The sequence below is a fragment of the Abrus precatorius genome, unplaced genomic scaffold, assembly GCF_003935025.1.
Source record: "Abrus precatorius isolate BTA unplaced genomic scaffold, Abrus_2018 Scaffold3, whole genome shotgun sequence".
Classification (NCBI taxonomy): Eukaryota; Viridiplantae; Streptophyta; class Magnoliopsida; order Fabales; family Fabaceae; genus Abrus; species Abrus precatorius.
This window is the reverse complement of record NW_020874373.1, coordinates 31,664,986-31,679,529: the sequence shown is the minus strand read 5'-3', so window position 1 is coordinate 31,679,529 and position 14,544 is coordinate 31,664,986. Positions and strand designations below refer to the sequence as shown.

Sequence of the window (14,544 nt, the reverse complement as noted above, 5' to 3'; positions counted from 1 at the left end):
GCGTAATACTCTCGTCTTCTTCATCCTTCCATCTTCATCTTCTCCACTCTCATCCATGAACTTCATCACTAAAATCTTCTTCTCTTTTCTCTTCTCACTTTCCTTCTACTCTCTCTGTGTCCTTTCTCACCTCTTCTCTCCCCCCGACAACTACCTCGTCAATTGCGGCTCCACCGTCTCCACCACCCTAATCGACAACCGTCCTTTCTCCGGCGACCTCGCCGGGAAAGAATCCCCGTTTTCTCCCTCCTCCCGTGCCGTTGCGATCCGAAATGATAACCCCTTTCCCGCTTTGCCACCAATCTACAACACTGCTAGGGTTTTCACAAGCCCTGCTAGGTACTCTTTCCCCATCAGAGACAGAGGGACCCACATGGTGCGTCTTCACTTCCACGCCTTCAATTCCTCAAAACTCGACCTTGGTCGCGCTCAATTTCACGTCTTGCTTGATGGACATGTCGTTTTGAGCAATTTTACCCGTTTGGTAAATGGTGCCCAAGGAAACCCTAGGATCGTTGAATATCTCACATGGGTCGATGCTGAAAAGCTCGTGATTGTGTTTGTGCCTAGCAAAGATTCGAAATTGGCGTTTATCAATGCCATTGAGGTGATTTCTGCTCCCAAAGATCTTGTCCCTGACACAGCACAATATGTTAGTTTAGGGAAAATAGAGAATTTTGATGGGTTAAACAAGCAAGCTCTTGAAGTTGTTTATAGGGTCACTGTTGGGGGTCCTAAAGTTACCCCTTTTAATGATTCCTTGTGGAGAACTTGGGTTCCTGATGATGGGTTCTTCAAATCAAGTGTTGGGTCTGAAAAGCTTTACTTTGGTGGGAGGATTAAGTATCGTGTTGGAGGGGCTAGTCGTGAGGTTGGACCTGATAATGTGTATAATAGTGCTAGGTTGATCAGAAGTAAGAATGATTCTGTTCCTAATGTTAATATGACTTGGGTGTTCCCAATTGTTGGAGGATATAAGTACCTGGTTCGGTTGCATTTCTGTGATATTGCTAGTATGTCACTTAGTTTGCTTTATTTCAATGTTTATGTCAATGGGTATTTGGCCTATGAAGATTTGGATCTCTCTTATGTTACAAATTCGCTGGCTTCGCCGTTTTATGCCGACTTTGTGGTTGATGGAGATAGCAGTGTAGGGGCTTTGAGTGTTAGTGTAGGTCCTTCGAAGAACAGCATTCCACATGTCATTGACGGTATATTGAATGGCGTTGAGGTTATGAAGTTGAACAATTCTCACAATAGTCTTGATGGAGAGGTTTGTGCTGATTTCGTTCTGAAGAGCTGGTCAACAAGAAATACAGGTATTTTGTTTACCTTGGTGGCTGCTGTATGCATTGTTTTAAGCTTGTCCATAGTGATTCGTAGAAGGTTGATTGGGTCAAGGGAGTCTGTATCATGGTCAAGGTTGCCTGTGAATTTATCGGATGATAGTGTTAAAATTGGCAATATATAGTTATATCAAAAGAAAAGACAAGAAGATTAGCAATATATAGATTTATCGGAAGAAAAGAAAAAGACCGGCAATGTTTAGTCAGCAAGTAAATAAGTTGTGTGTAAACTATCACCAAATGTAGCCATCTAAGGTGGCATTCATAAGTAAAGAGAAGCATGAAGGAACATGCTGCGAATCAAGCTAGAAAGGAAGACATCTTGAAAGCCCGACTGTGACCAATTTTTTAGTTTTTAGGGATTGTTGTGCTATATCTAAGCTGCCTTATTTGTTTATATCATATCATAATATTAAGCATTAAGGCATACCTTTTGCCACTAGACTTTGTTTATTTATCATTGTTCATTTTGCTCTGTTTTATAATGTAGCTTTTATCATTGTAATTGTTTGAACTTTGGAAAATAATTATGTAACTTTCATATTGAGTGAGAATATGAGTTTGCTGATGCCTCAAAATAATGAGATTTGGCAAGTATTGTTGGAATTAATCATGGAAAAATTTCTAATTCCATGAGCACGCTGAAAAGTATTATCCCAAGTCTGCTGGAAACTGCTGAAAATTTTCATTGGAACTTCCAGCTTTTCCGGAGAACTGCTGACATTCTCCTTGGATCTACAAAATTTGTGAGACTCGCAAATTGCATGTTTTCTCCGCTGTTGAATGATTGCTTGTTCATCAAATTTAGACAATTAACAAATGCTTTTTAACACACACACACACACACACACACATATATATATATATATATATATACACGCGCGCGCGGCAGGGTTGACACAACATTCTGAGCTTTATCATCTTCAAGAGATGTTTGTTTTTTCCCCCTCTTTTGGGTGGAAACTTCAAATGATGTTCACTTCAGGCAAAGATTTTGAGTTGTGCCTTCCAAATTTGGGTCATTTTAGTTTTGCTGTGCACTCACACTACTGAACAGAACACAAAAAAATCCATTTGAAGCAGTGATGCATTGGTTTGTGAGGAAAAAAAAAAGGGTGTGAGAAAGAGGAGGAAAAATATAAGAGGTGCGTCGACTAAAGTTTTGTAATCTCTATGTTAAAAATATCACTATGTAGAATCACTCACTTGCAGTCGTGCCTTGTGCCCACGAACAAACTTCACAATATTTCAGTTTATTCCTCCATCCAAGTCTTCTTTCAATTTTAGAGCCAGGTAATATTCGATCTCCGTTTATCCTAATGAATACAGTATAATTCTTTTTTTAAAGGAATCATTTTTTTTATTGAGAACATTTGCAACATAGGCATTGGCAACACTCGACTTCCAGATTAGACCTTATTTGTGAGGAGTAATGCTAAACTAAACAGATACCCATCACCTTATATTTGCTATTTTCAATATTAGAAATGCATCTAGTCTCATTATTTTCTGCATGCTTTTATTTTGTTTCAGCACGTATATTTGGGGTGTCAAAACGGCCAGCTTGACCTGCCAAAAGCTTGCCTAAGAACAGGCTAAGCTCGCTTCATTTAAAAAATGGGCTAATTTGTTTTAGTCTGACCCGTTTAAAAGTGGGTTAACAGGTTAGTGAGCCAGCTCGTTAAAAACTCAAAAAATAAAATAAAAAAGTTAGTAAGTCATTGAATTGATGAATTTGTCTACTGAAAATTAATAGAAAAAAGTTACAATAAATAATAAAAAATATTTTTATATTAATAAAAATTAATATTTAATTATTTTTTAAAAAATAAAATTTGAGCCCAACTAGCTAACGTGCCATTAGCTCTCATTTTAACTTACTAAAACAAGATGAGTTAGGTGAATTGGAGGATCCACAACATTTAGTCCAACTTGCCAATTTTAATAGGTTAGGCGGACGAGCTCATCGAGTTAAGCTCATTTGTCACTACTAATATTTATACCTGAGGTGATTTAATTTCAATAGATTTGTAAATATTTACTAGTTGTCTGGGACATATGAGTTAATGGCAATATGATATAATGTATAGAAGTTAGTTTGCTTATAAATTACTCAACAGACTCCAACATCATCCATTGTTATCTTTTTTTATTACATGGAAAAGTAAAAAAAAAAAAAAAGTTAATAGCTAATATCTAAAGCTAAGGCTGGACAAATAAAAGATGGTAGCTTACTTTAAATTTTTTGTGAAAGATTTTCTTCAGAGTCAACGCGGGTCAGGTTGTCAGTTACACCATTTTGACTCCTTAGAATAAGCCTAATCTCCATTTTCCATTCTTAGGAGAGCATGTTTCGCACCTCCTGGATGTGAGACTTGAACTAATGTGTTCTAATATTTATTGCTGGTTCCAATGCTTGTGCAAGGTTCGAGCAGTCCATCTCACACACAATATCCCTATAGTTCTTGTCCCACGTTGGAGGCCCATTCTTGTAGTTTTAAGTTCAGCCAGAAATGCACATCCGCTTTCAAAGTAAGATGTAAAGCCAAGTATCTATTTTTCTGTACTGTCTTGTATAATACCACCACCCCCCATCCGATCCGTAGAAGGTAACCAGCTACCATCTACATTTACTATGACCATGTGTTGCTTTGGGGGCAACTAACCAATAGCCAATTCCATTTGAGGTCTCCTAAAAGCAAATTCTAAGACGCTATACATAATTTGTTGAAACACAAAACTAACTGGCTAGACTTGTCTCTCAAAAATGACATTGTTTCTCCATTTCCAACCCCACCAGATTGTGGCTAGTGCTAGGTAAAGGCAACGCAATTTCATCACACTCATAACCCAAGATTGCATGTAATTCTAATATTGATGAACAATATAAGTCCAACACCTGCCCAAAGTTCATAAGAGAAAGGACACCCATGAAGGATATGAGTAACATCCTCTCTAGGAGCTGAGCACTTAGGCAAGCGGGGGAGGTGGTTAAGTGGCAGCAATATTTTTTGTCATTTGATGGAAGTGCATTTGTAAGGGTCTGCTCCAAATGGAGTTCCAAATGCATGTGGTTAGGTCTCCTGCTTCCTCATTCGTCAACCACTGGTAGCCCAAGCGAGTTGTATACTTTGCCTTCAATAGAGTCTTTCCATGCTAGAGTATCTATGCCCATAGGGCAACGGGGGAACTTGAATGGCAGCAACCATATGTTTTAGATGGCCAGTCTAGAGAAGTCTCACTCCCCTTGATTCCATAGGCTTCTAATACATGTTTCAGTATCTGAAATGTTGACAAAAGGGACGAATTGGCAGAGGAGATCTTTCTCGATACAATTCCTAATCCAATTATCATATCAAAAGTTAGCGGTTCTCGCACCAATTTGGGATTCAAAACCTTTCATAATTTCATGTTTTGCCTTAGGAAAGTTGTTCCACATGTAGGAAGCATTTGGGACCTTTCCCGATCCAATCATCCATTGTTATCTAAAAAAGGAATGATTTTTTCAATAATTTTGGAGAATCATCAACAACGAAAAACCAAATCAATTTTGAGAAAATATTCTTTGTTTTTTAGTTTTAATTTTTAACTTTTTTTACTGTTTTATATAAATATTTGAAAATAAAAAATAAATACAAGGTGTCATTTTTTAATTACACATAAAAACAAGAAAAAATAGAAAATAATTCTTAATAGTAAACAAGCCTTATAGTTAAAACATATTGACAAGATTAATATCCGCAAACATTCTTAATAAAAAACATTTTTACTTTTCAAAATTGTACTATCAAATTATTATCTTTCATTAATTATTCTTTCTTCCAAAATAAACCAATATTTTCTTTTCATTACCTAAATTACTTTTACATTACGTATTCTTAAAACATTTGCTATATTTATTATTATACTTTATATATATATATATATTTTACTCATAAATATCTCATAATAATGGTGACGACTAATATAAGTTAGTGTAATAAGTCTCATAAACAAGTTAGTAAGATCACATGTTATAATATGCTTTAAAAGTTATACTTCTGTCATTTTTATAAAAAATAAAAGACTAAATTATCAGGACTAAGAAAAATAATTAATTTTGTTATATTTTTTATAAATATAAATTTTATTCTAAAAATACTCATGATATTAAATGATGTAATTAATAATTTATATATTTAATAATACTAATAAAAGAAGAGTATAAAAGAAATTTAACAATTAATACATCTTAAATCTATCATTTGTTTATTATAATAAGAACAAAAAAAAAAGTTCCATTTTGTTTCTTGTAAAAAGAACTAGAGGGAGTAGTATTTATAATTTAATTCTTAATAAATTTTTGTAGGTCAAAAAATTAAATATTTAAAATAGGTTTTTAAAGTATTTTTTTTAAAGCAAATATCTTTTAAAAATATTAGTGTAACAAGTATGAAGATAAGTTTTTTTTCTTTTTCATTCACATAAAACTCAATCCTATTTCTCAATCTCATTCTCTTTTATCTTTATTTCTAAAATTAGTTCAAACATTTTCTTTATGTTTCTAACGACTAGTTTGATAAATTCAATGATTGTTGTTGAAATTTGAGTGATAATAAGTTGAAAAGGATATTCAAATAACAAATCAAATGAAATTAACTAATCTATGCTTAGAATAATGTCGTAAAAATTTAGTTCAATTCTTCTTTGTTTTTCCCTCTCAAATAGCATGCAACTCATGTTTTTTTGAATCTAAAATATTAAATAATCATATTCTCTTTGCATTGTAACATTTTTAATCATGATCTTTATAAATGAAAATAATTAAATTTACAAATATTATATAATCATCTTAATTCTCTTAGAAACAAACAATTTGGCTAAATTAGAATAGGAATAATGAATAAAGAGATGTGATTAAATGTTAAAAAATGAAAAAAGATCATTTTTTTTAATTTTTGCTTAAGCTAATTTTATACAGTGATGAATATATAAATTTTGTCAATATTCACTTAAATCATTATTTTTAACTTAAGCCAAGTTATTTTTTTAAGTCATAATTATTTAACTTAAGTAAAAATATGATATAGTGTAAAGATTTTTTTAACCTAATTTTTACTTAAGCAAAGCTTAAACCAAAAATTATCTACTTAAGTGAATATTAAAATATCTTATGTGATTTAAATAAATTAATAAACACTTAAGTAATGTTCATTCAGTGAGTTATTTTTGTGTGTAACTTTTATTTAAGTCATATTTTCTTCACTTAACATTTTATTGGGTATAAGAAAAATATGACTTAAGCGAAATTTGCATAAATTATGCGAAACAAATATAAATAGTGTATAAAGAAGACATGAGAAATATTTAGAAAAATATTTAACTATCTATCAATACAAAAACTGATTTTCAAGATGAATTGAGATTAAAAGAGTAAATGTAAAAATTTTAATTATGAATATAATAAAATTCATACATAAAATTTACAAACAACTCTAAAGATCTAAAATGATTTATTAATTTAAAATTTATTTTAATTATAAATTAAAATTGTATCACTACATGTTAATGCAAACCTTCTTAAATTCACTACCTAAATTAGGAATACATATCAGATTTGTTTGAGAAAAAAAATTAAAAAATAGCTATTAATATTATCTAAAGATATAAAATAACAAATTTTAAATATTTAAAAAATAATTTTATAATTTTTATAAAAATTAAATCATAAATATATAAAAAGTAATATTATTAAATTACATGTAAAAAATTTAAACCATTTATTTATTTTTAAATATATCTAACTATTTAAAAAAACCAGACTACTTATTTATTAACTCATACTTATGAACTCATCTGAGCACATAACAATCTAAGTATATAATATATCATCACCGCTAAATGGGAGCATTTATCTAGTTTACTTTTATTTGGGGATCAACTTAAAGATTCTTGATATCATCATGCACACGTCTTGGAAGTTGATCTTGATCCTCTCCTAATGTTAAAAAAAACAAAGATGAGAGAACAAATCAAACCCTGAAAGATCACCGACTTTTTGGCACATTCTTTAGGCATCTTCATTGTTTCCACCGTCTGTGCTTGCAATATCTCTCCTTGTCTATTAAAATTTCCATATTTTTATTAATATTTTATTGCACAATTTATCATATATAAGGCCATCGCTTGTACGAGTAAGCTTATCAAGTTAGATTGAAGTGTTGGAGCAAAATTTTCCCCAAAAATAGAGAAAAAGAAATGTTAAGAGGGAATTAACGTACTCTTCCTCTCACTCGTGAGTTTGTGTGCATTTTACACTTTGTTCTTTCTTTCTTCTCTTTAAACTTGTACTTCTAATTATGTATGTCTCCGATTAGTTTTTAGGATTCACTATTTTTGGATACAAGCAAAATGCGTAAAAAACTGTTGCTACTTTTCTTCTTGAAATCTTATCTTAAACTTTTAAGCCTTAAAATTTGAAAACCAACGAACAATGCCAATTATTCTTTTTTTTTTTTTAATTGTGTGATAATAATTATTTTGATTTTTTTATACTTTAAAATTTGCTTGAAAATTTATAAGTATTTATAGATGAAAAAGTTTAAAAATAAAAACTTAATTTATAAGTTTAAAATAAATGAAATATTTTAAATTTTAAAAATGTTAACTGAAAATAAATCTATTAAAATTAAAGAATATAAATTATTTTATTTTATAAGGTTTTAACCAATTTTACTTACTTATTTTTATACTATAAATACTTGTTATTTTTTTTAAGTTCTTAGTAATACAGAGGCGTTCACATTTCAGATTGAATTAACTTTTGTGTGAAAAATTATTTGACCAAATATAAAATAAATTATGGTTTGGTTTAAATATGGTTGAATTGAATATCAAATTTAATCTAATTAAAAGTGTTTTGAATAGAATTAGATTATTAATTTTATTAATTCATATTTATTATTTTTATTTGATTTATATTAACACATTAATACTTTTTAAATAACAATTTATCTGTGTATTTTTCTATAGTCTAACTATTTTGTACAAATTTTTCAAACAACTAGCTATTTTAATGATTACCGTTTCTTTTATATTACTTAAATATATTAAAAGAATTAATTATAAGAATCTGAATATGTTTATGAGGTAATAGTGAAATATTTGACATTTTAGTACTTAAATTGAAGATTTTAAACATTCATAACATTAACGCAATGATATTGATTCATATGATCACTTTAATAGACAAATTTAGGTGTTAACAGTGTTCTTCACCAATTAAAATTAGACTTTTGTTTTATTAAAAAAATATATTTATGTTATCGTAGATTATTAAAATAAAATTTTAAGTTTGATTAGTGAATAAAATCATCAACAGATAAGAAATTGCACCTAAGTTTTATCCTTTCATTAAATAGGATGATTACAAGTTTTAGAAATAGAAGAATTTATTTATTTCAGTTAATTAATTGATTAATTAATTAATTTTTAAAATGATTTAAATATGATTTGAACACCTTCACTAATGTGTACAATTGTATCCTTACACAACAAATTTCAACGCATGCCTACACACTTCAAACACAAGCAGACCAACTGAAGCTTCAGACAGGCACGAGCCTGGATGGTATTAAGCATATTCTCCTTATTAATTGCAAAATTTACAGTCCAAGTGATCCCAAGTTACTAAATTTAATTAATTTTAATTACTCCCTATTTGAAGGCGCTGATTCAGCAATGAATCCTGAATACTCACCATTCATTTTGGTTCCCAATGAAATGAACAAAAACACCCTTCATACAAAGCCAAATGCAGACAAAAGACTTCCAATTTGCACCCTCTCTTTAAGTGTCATCCTTTGATTTCTTCAGTTAGCATAGATCGCCATATTGAGGAGGTTGACCATGAAATGTGTTAACTCTTTATGGCAACACAACATTAGGAGGTGATTTTTACTTATATAATTTGTCACATTATTGGCTTTAGTTTTTCACTACACTTAAGTAAGTTCCACTCAGAGATTCCACAGGGTCTTCTTTTCTCCAAACTCACTACTTTGTTATCTCTGAAGAGTGTAAACTCTAAGGTAGAGGAAACCAACGGATAAAGAAGCCAAAGATGGATGTAGAAGTGATGAAAAAGTCACCTTCTCAATCTGCAATAAGGCTTTTAGTGCTGGTTGTGTTTCTGGGTTGGATTTTCATTTGGATAATGGCTCCCACAAACACTTACAAACGAAAATGGATGCCTCGGCTTCAAGCAAAGACTCATTCTATTTTTGGTGTACAAGGTCTCTTTTTGGTTCAGTTATATATATAACCAAAATTCCCTTCATGATTACTTTCTTTTAGGTTATATTTGATATCCGAAATCCAACAATATTCTTCTTGCAGGTGCAATACTTCTGGTTTACACTTCTCCAATCTTGTTCATAGCAGTTTTGGGATGTATATACCTTCACATAGCCGAAAAAGAAAATGGATTCAACATGGAAAGGTCCAACATTTTCTTATTCTTAAACCCCCATTTATATTTTCTTGTCATTGTTCTTCTACCTGTTTCTATAAGCAAAAACCAGTTCTGCTAATTGGCTTTTGCACCATCAGATGCATTAATTATGGCAATAAACATGAGGTATCCATATGGAAGCGTGCAGTGCTCGTGAGAGGCCCTCTTGGCATAGTTTCTGGCACAGAATTTGCTTTCTTATTTATGTTCATTGGACTCCTAGTTTGGTCCTTTTCAATTTATCTGCACAATGACTTTGCCAAAATCACCCACAAAGCAGCAGCAGAACGCGGAGTAAAAGTGTAAGAATGTTATTATCAAGCACATGTACAACAACTTGATGTCACAATGACACATGCAGCAAAGTTTAAGATTTATTTTATTTTATTAATTGTGATGATGAGGCTTGGACACTTGGTGCTGATGGTGGTCAATTTCTTTTTTATTTATTTATTATAATTATAATTATTTATTTTGATTTTTATTTTCATTTTCATTTTTGGCAGATGGGAGAAGAAACTAGATAGTGCAGCTTTGAGGTTGGGCCTAGTTGGGAACATATGTTTAGCATTCCTGTTTTTTCCAGTGGCTCGTGGTTCCTCAGTGTTGCCACTGCTTGGACTCACATCAGAGAGTTGCATCAAATACCATATTTGGCTTGGACACGTGGCCATGGCCCTTTTCACTACTCATGGTATTTGTTTCATCGTTTATTGGGCAGTTACTGATCAACTTTCTAAGGTTCATCAAGATCCCTACTATCTCTTTTTTGGTGCATTTTGAGAATATTTAATGTGTCCAAACATTTAAAGTGCGGTGCATGAATCTATGAAACTCAGACAATAAATTGACTTGAGAAACATGAAGGGAGATAGAGTCAGAGAGAAGGGATCGAGAATAATCAATAATCCTTAGAAATGAGACGTGATAAGCTCACTCACCCCACTCGAGGTGTATGTTGATCATATTTTTTCTCCCATAAATCTGACCGTAATACTTTCTGGTTTTATTTATAAATAATAATAATAATAATAATTTTTTTTTTAAAATAAGAAACTTCAAATACATTAATAACTATTAAATTTATTTTATACTCTTATTGTAAGATTTAATAAATTTATAACATATAATTTTTTTTATTAATTTTAATAAGTTATTTATTTCTTGCATCACTTACCTATTATTTGTACACGTGTGTATATATATATATATATATATATTTATTTATTTATTTAACATATTAGTTGTCAATTTCACCACTTATTATTATGTATAATTTTAAAAATCTTAATAAATCAGTTATTTATTTTTTATGAAAATATGAGAAAAATGTATTTAGTAACCCCTTAGTTCCTTTTTATCTCTCATCATTTCATAAAATTTTATTCTTTTTATTTGTTAGTTTAAAAGTTGAAGAGAAAAAGTATTATTATTTTTATCATATCTTTACCTTTTACAAAATTATTAATTATTATACATATTTATTATAAAATGAATAATTAATAATTACAAAATCTAAATATTCATGGGATCTAATAACAATTCTCCATGACTTATCAGCACATTAATTGATAAAATATATTTTAGTCCTATAATTGAGAATTAATGAATAATATTAATAAATAAAAAATTAGTAATTAAAAAGAGAAAAAAAAGTGTAGAATTAGAAATTAGATAACATATTTTATACTGCATTAATTAGTTTTCTTAAACTACGCACATAAAATAAATGGAGGATACAAGAACATTATGTTGCCGTCAAACATGTTCAATGACGAATTGGCACATCACCCAGAAATAAAAAACGCAAATCTGTTGTGTCAAACCACCAGTCTCAAATTAAATGTCCAATAAAGAAGTTTCCAAAGTTCCGAATTTTGTGCAGGACAAGATTTATACGTAGTTGTTCAGGTGTTATTATTAAAAGTAAAGTTTTATTTTAATAAAATATTTATATTTAATATTATTATGAATTATTGAAGTAAAATTCAAATCTCAATTGGAGAACAATACAAAAATACATGTGATCCTGTACTTAAGTTTTATCTTTTTTATTTACTTTAATTTGGCTGTCTCATTTGCTTTAATGTTGATTACGGAAGCTATAATGCAAATTGAGCATGTTGTTTTTAGTAGTTAATCCTCGACATGTTACAAGTTAATAAACTGTAATTGGCTTATTTTCATAAACCATAAATTCGTGTTTATGAAATCAAATTGAAAACAGCACATATCCATCTGTGTATGTATGTGTCTGTGATTTCGGTCTAATCTTTCTAATCTCATCAACGAAAGGAAAAAAATTGTACAAGCACTTACAATGACACAAGCATTTCATATCCAAAGAAGTTACTACATTTTTCTAACATGTCTTTTGACTATTTTATTTTATTGTCCAAAGTATTGTGATTTATTTCGGGGAAATCTATGTTATTGTGTTCTTGATCTTGAGGCTATGATTTTGTATGACTGCAGATTCTGGAATGGAAAAAAAATGGGATATCAAATGTTGCTGGAGAACTTGCTTTGCTTGCTGGTTTGTTAATGTGGATTACAACCATCCCTCGCATTAGGAAAAAAGTCTTTGAACTCTTCTTCTACACTCACTACCTCTACATCCTCTTCATTGTATTTTTCATCTTTCATGTGGGCATCTACCCTGCATGCATTATGCTCCCTGGTTTCTACCTCTTCTTAGTCGATCGTTACCTAAGGATTTTGCAATCAAGACGCCAAGTTTGTTTGGTTTCTGCTCGTGTTTTGCCTTGTGAAACTGTAGAGCTCAATTTCTACAAGAGCCATGGTAATTAACATGACTATCCTAGTTCAATATCATGTAACTTTCTCTACTTGAGAAATACTTAATTTTTCATGTTTAGATTTTTTTAAGAGTAGAAGTGATATGTGTTTCGGTTTTTTGGCAGGGTTGACTTATAATCCCACAAGTATTATGTTCATAAATATACCAAGTATATCAAAGCTACAGTGGCATCCATTTACCATTACTTCTAATAGTAACTTGGAGCCAAAAATGCTGAGTGTAGTCATAAAAGGTGAAGGAACTTGGTCCCAGAAGCTCTACCAGATGCTTTCAACACCTTCTGTAATAGATCATCTCAATATCTCTGTTGAAGGTCCTTATGGACCTTCATCAACCAATTATCTAAGGTTTGAATCTTAGAAGCAGAAACAAAATGTTATATGCAATTTGGAGTCCTCACTTTTAGCTTCATTTCCATCAAGTGCTTTAATTTTCATGCATATAATAATAACCATTTGGTTTTTGATTCAGTAGGTATGACACTATAGTGATGGTTAGTGGAGGGAGTGGAATCACCCCCTTTGTGTCCATTATCCGAGAGCTAATGTATTTGAGCGCAAATTTCAGATACAGAACCCCAAAAGTTATCCTAATTTGTGCATTCAAGAACTCTTCATATCTCTCAATACTAGATCTTATCCTTCCAAATTATGGTACCCCATGTGACAGTTCTGATATGCAACTACAAGTTGAAGCCTACATCACAGGAAAGAACGAGCCAAAATTGGATAGCCAAATTCACCTTAAACAAATATGGTTCAAACCCAATGCAAAAGATGCACCCATATCTGCTATTTTAGGTCCAAACAGTTGGCTGTGGCTCTGTGCTATAATCTCATCCTCATTCATAGTTTTCCTTATCTTAATCGGGATGATTACCAGTTACTATATTTTCCCTATCGATCATAATTCTAATAAAATATTTTCATACCCTTTGAGGTCTTTCCTCAACATGTTAGCAATATGTGTGTCCATAGCGATGGCTGCTAGTGTAGCTGTTCTTTGGAATACGAAACACAACAACGAAGAAGCAAAGCAGATTCAGAACATGGAAGGGTCATCATCATCAGTGTCCCCAGAGTTGAAGAGTGATAGAGTAGATAGAGAAATGGAAAGCCTCCCTCACCAATCCCTTGTTCAAGCTACGAACGTGCATTATGGTGTAAGACCTGATCTAAGAAGTAAGTCACGTACCTGTCCCTAGAGGCTGATCACTAAAATGCTCTCAATTTTTTTCCCTTTTTTTTATAGGGTGTTTTGTTAACCTCAACCAATATGGTGGAGTTTTAAACACCAAAAAGTAGAAAGTTTTTACTAGAGAAAACCACGTTTATTTTATTAAAGTGTAATAAATGTTTTTTTAATAAATTTTAATACTATTAGTTGCTTAAACTAAGAGTTGAAGTTAACAAATTTTTTAATTCATTTTGCAGGATTGCTATTTGAACATAAAGGGTCAAGTGTGGGAGTTTTTGTTTCTGGACCCAAGAAGATGAGACAGGAGGTTGCAGCCATTTGCTCATCTGATGTAGCTAAAAATCTGCATTTTGAGTCCTTCAGCTTTAACTGGTAGTTTTATTCATACTGTTCTAAGAGCTGTAAAATATCGCCTGTTAATTTAATTTGTTCAATACATTCCCTCCTAGCTTCTGAGTCCTTTCTCTGAAGATTCTTGTTCTTTCTTTGCACTTGACTTCTGTTAGAAGTAAGAAATTTAGGCAGTTATAAAAAATGAAAAGCTAAAACTCACATTTTCATTCTTACCAACAATCTTTAAATATGAGAAAATTAAAATTAATTCTAATTCTACCCATTAATCCGAAAATAAATCAACATAAAACTATCCATAAATTTGTAACAATCCATTAAACACTATATTAGATACT

The 14,544-nt window shown here is 31.0% G+C and overlaps 2 protein-coding genes across 2 annotated transcripts; both read left to right on the top strand.

Moving 5' to 3' along the window:
- LOC113861757 (probable receptor-like protein kinase At5g24010) lies at positions 1 to 3,030 on the top strand. The gene has a single exon (XM_027494775.1). The coding sequence runs from the start codon at positions 56 to 58 to the stop codon at positions 1,469 to 1,471; it is 1,416 nt and encodes a 471-aa protein (XP_027350576.1). The 5' UTR covers positions 1 to 55; the 3' UTR covers positions 1,472 to 3,030.
- Positions 3,031 to 9,321: 6,291 nt separating this feature from the next.
- Positions 9,322 to 14,231, top strand: LOC113863360 (ferric reduction oxidase 2-like). The gene is made up of 8 exons (XM_027496916.1): positions 9,322 to 9,619; positions 9,723 to 9,825; positions 9,936 to 10,139; positions 10,344 to 10,578; positions 12,313 to 12,640; positions 12,762 to 13,005; positions 13,133 to 13,839; positions 14,092 to 14,231. Exons 1-8 carry the CDS (start codon positions 9,448 to 9,450, stop codon positions 14,229 to 14,231), a joined length of 2,133 nt encoding a protein of 710 aa, XP_027352717.1. The 5' UTR covers positions 9,322 to 9,447.
- Positions 14,232 to 14,544: the final 313 nt, after the last annotated feature.

Bases quoted from the DNA above. Each gene is read 5' to 3' on its own strand.
- LOC113861757 (XM_027494775.1), top strand. From the start codon at position 56: ATGAACTTCATCACTAAAATCTTCTTCTCTTTTCTCTTCTCACTTTCC.
- LOC113863360 (XM_027496916.1), top strand. From the start codon at position 9,448: ATGGATGTAGAAGTGATGAAAAAGTCACCTTCTCAATCTGCAATAAGG. The intron at 9,620-9,722 runs GTCTCTTTTTGG...TTCTTCTTGCAG, and splicing joins TTCTATTTTTGGTGTACAAG to GTGCAATACTTCTGGTTTAC. The intron at 13,006-13,132 runs GTTTGAATCTTA...TTGATTCAGTAG, and splicing joins TCATCAACCAATTATCTAAG to GTATGACACTATAGTGATGG.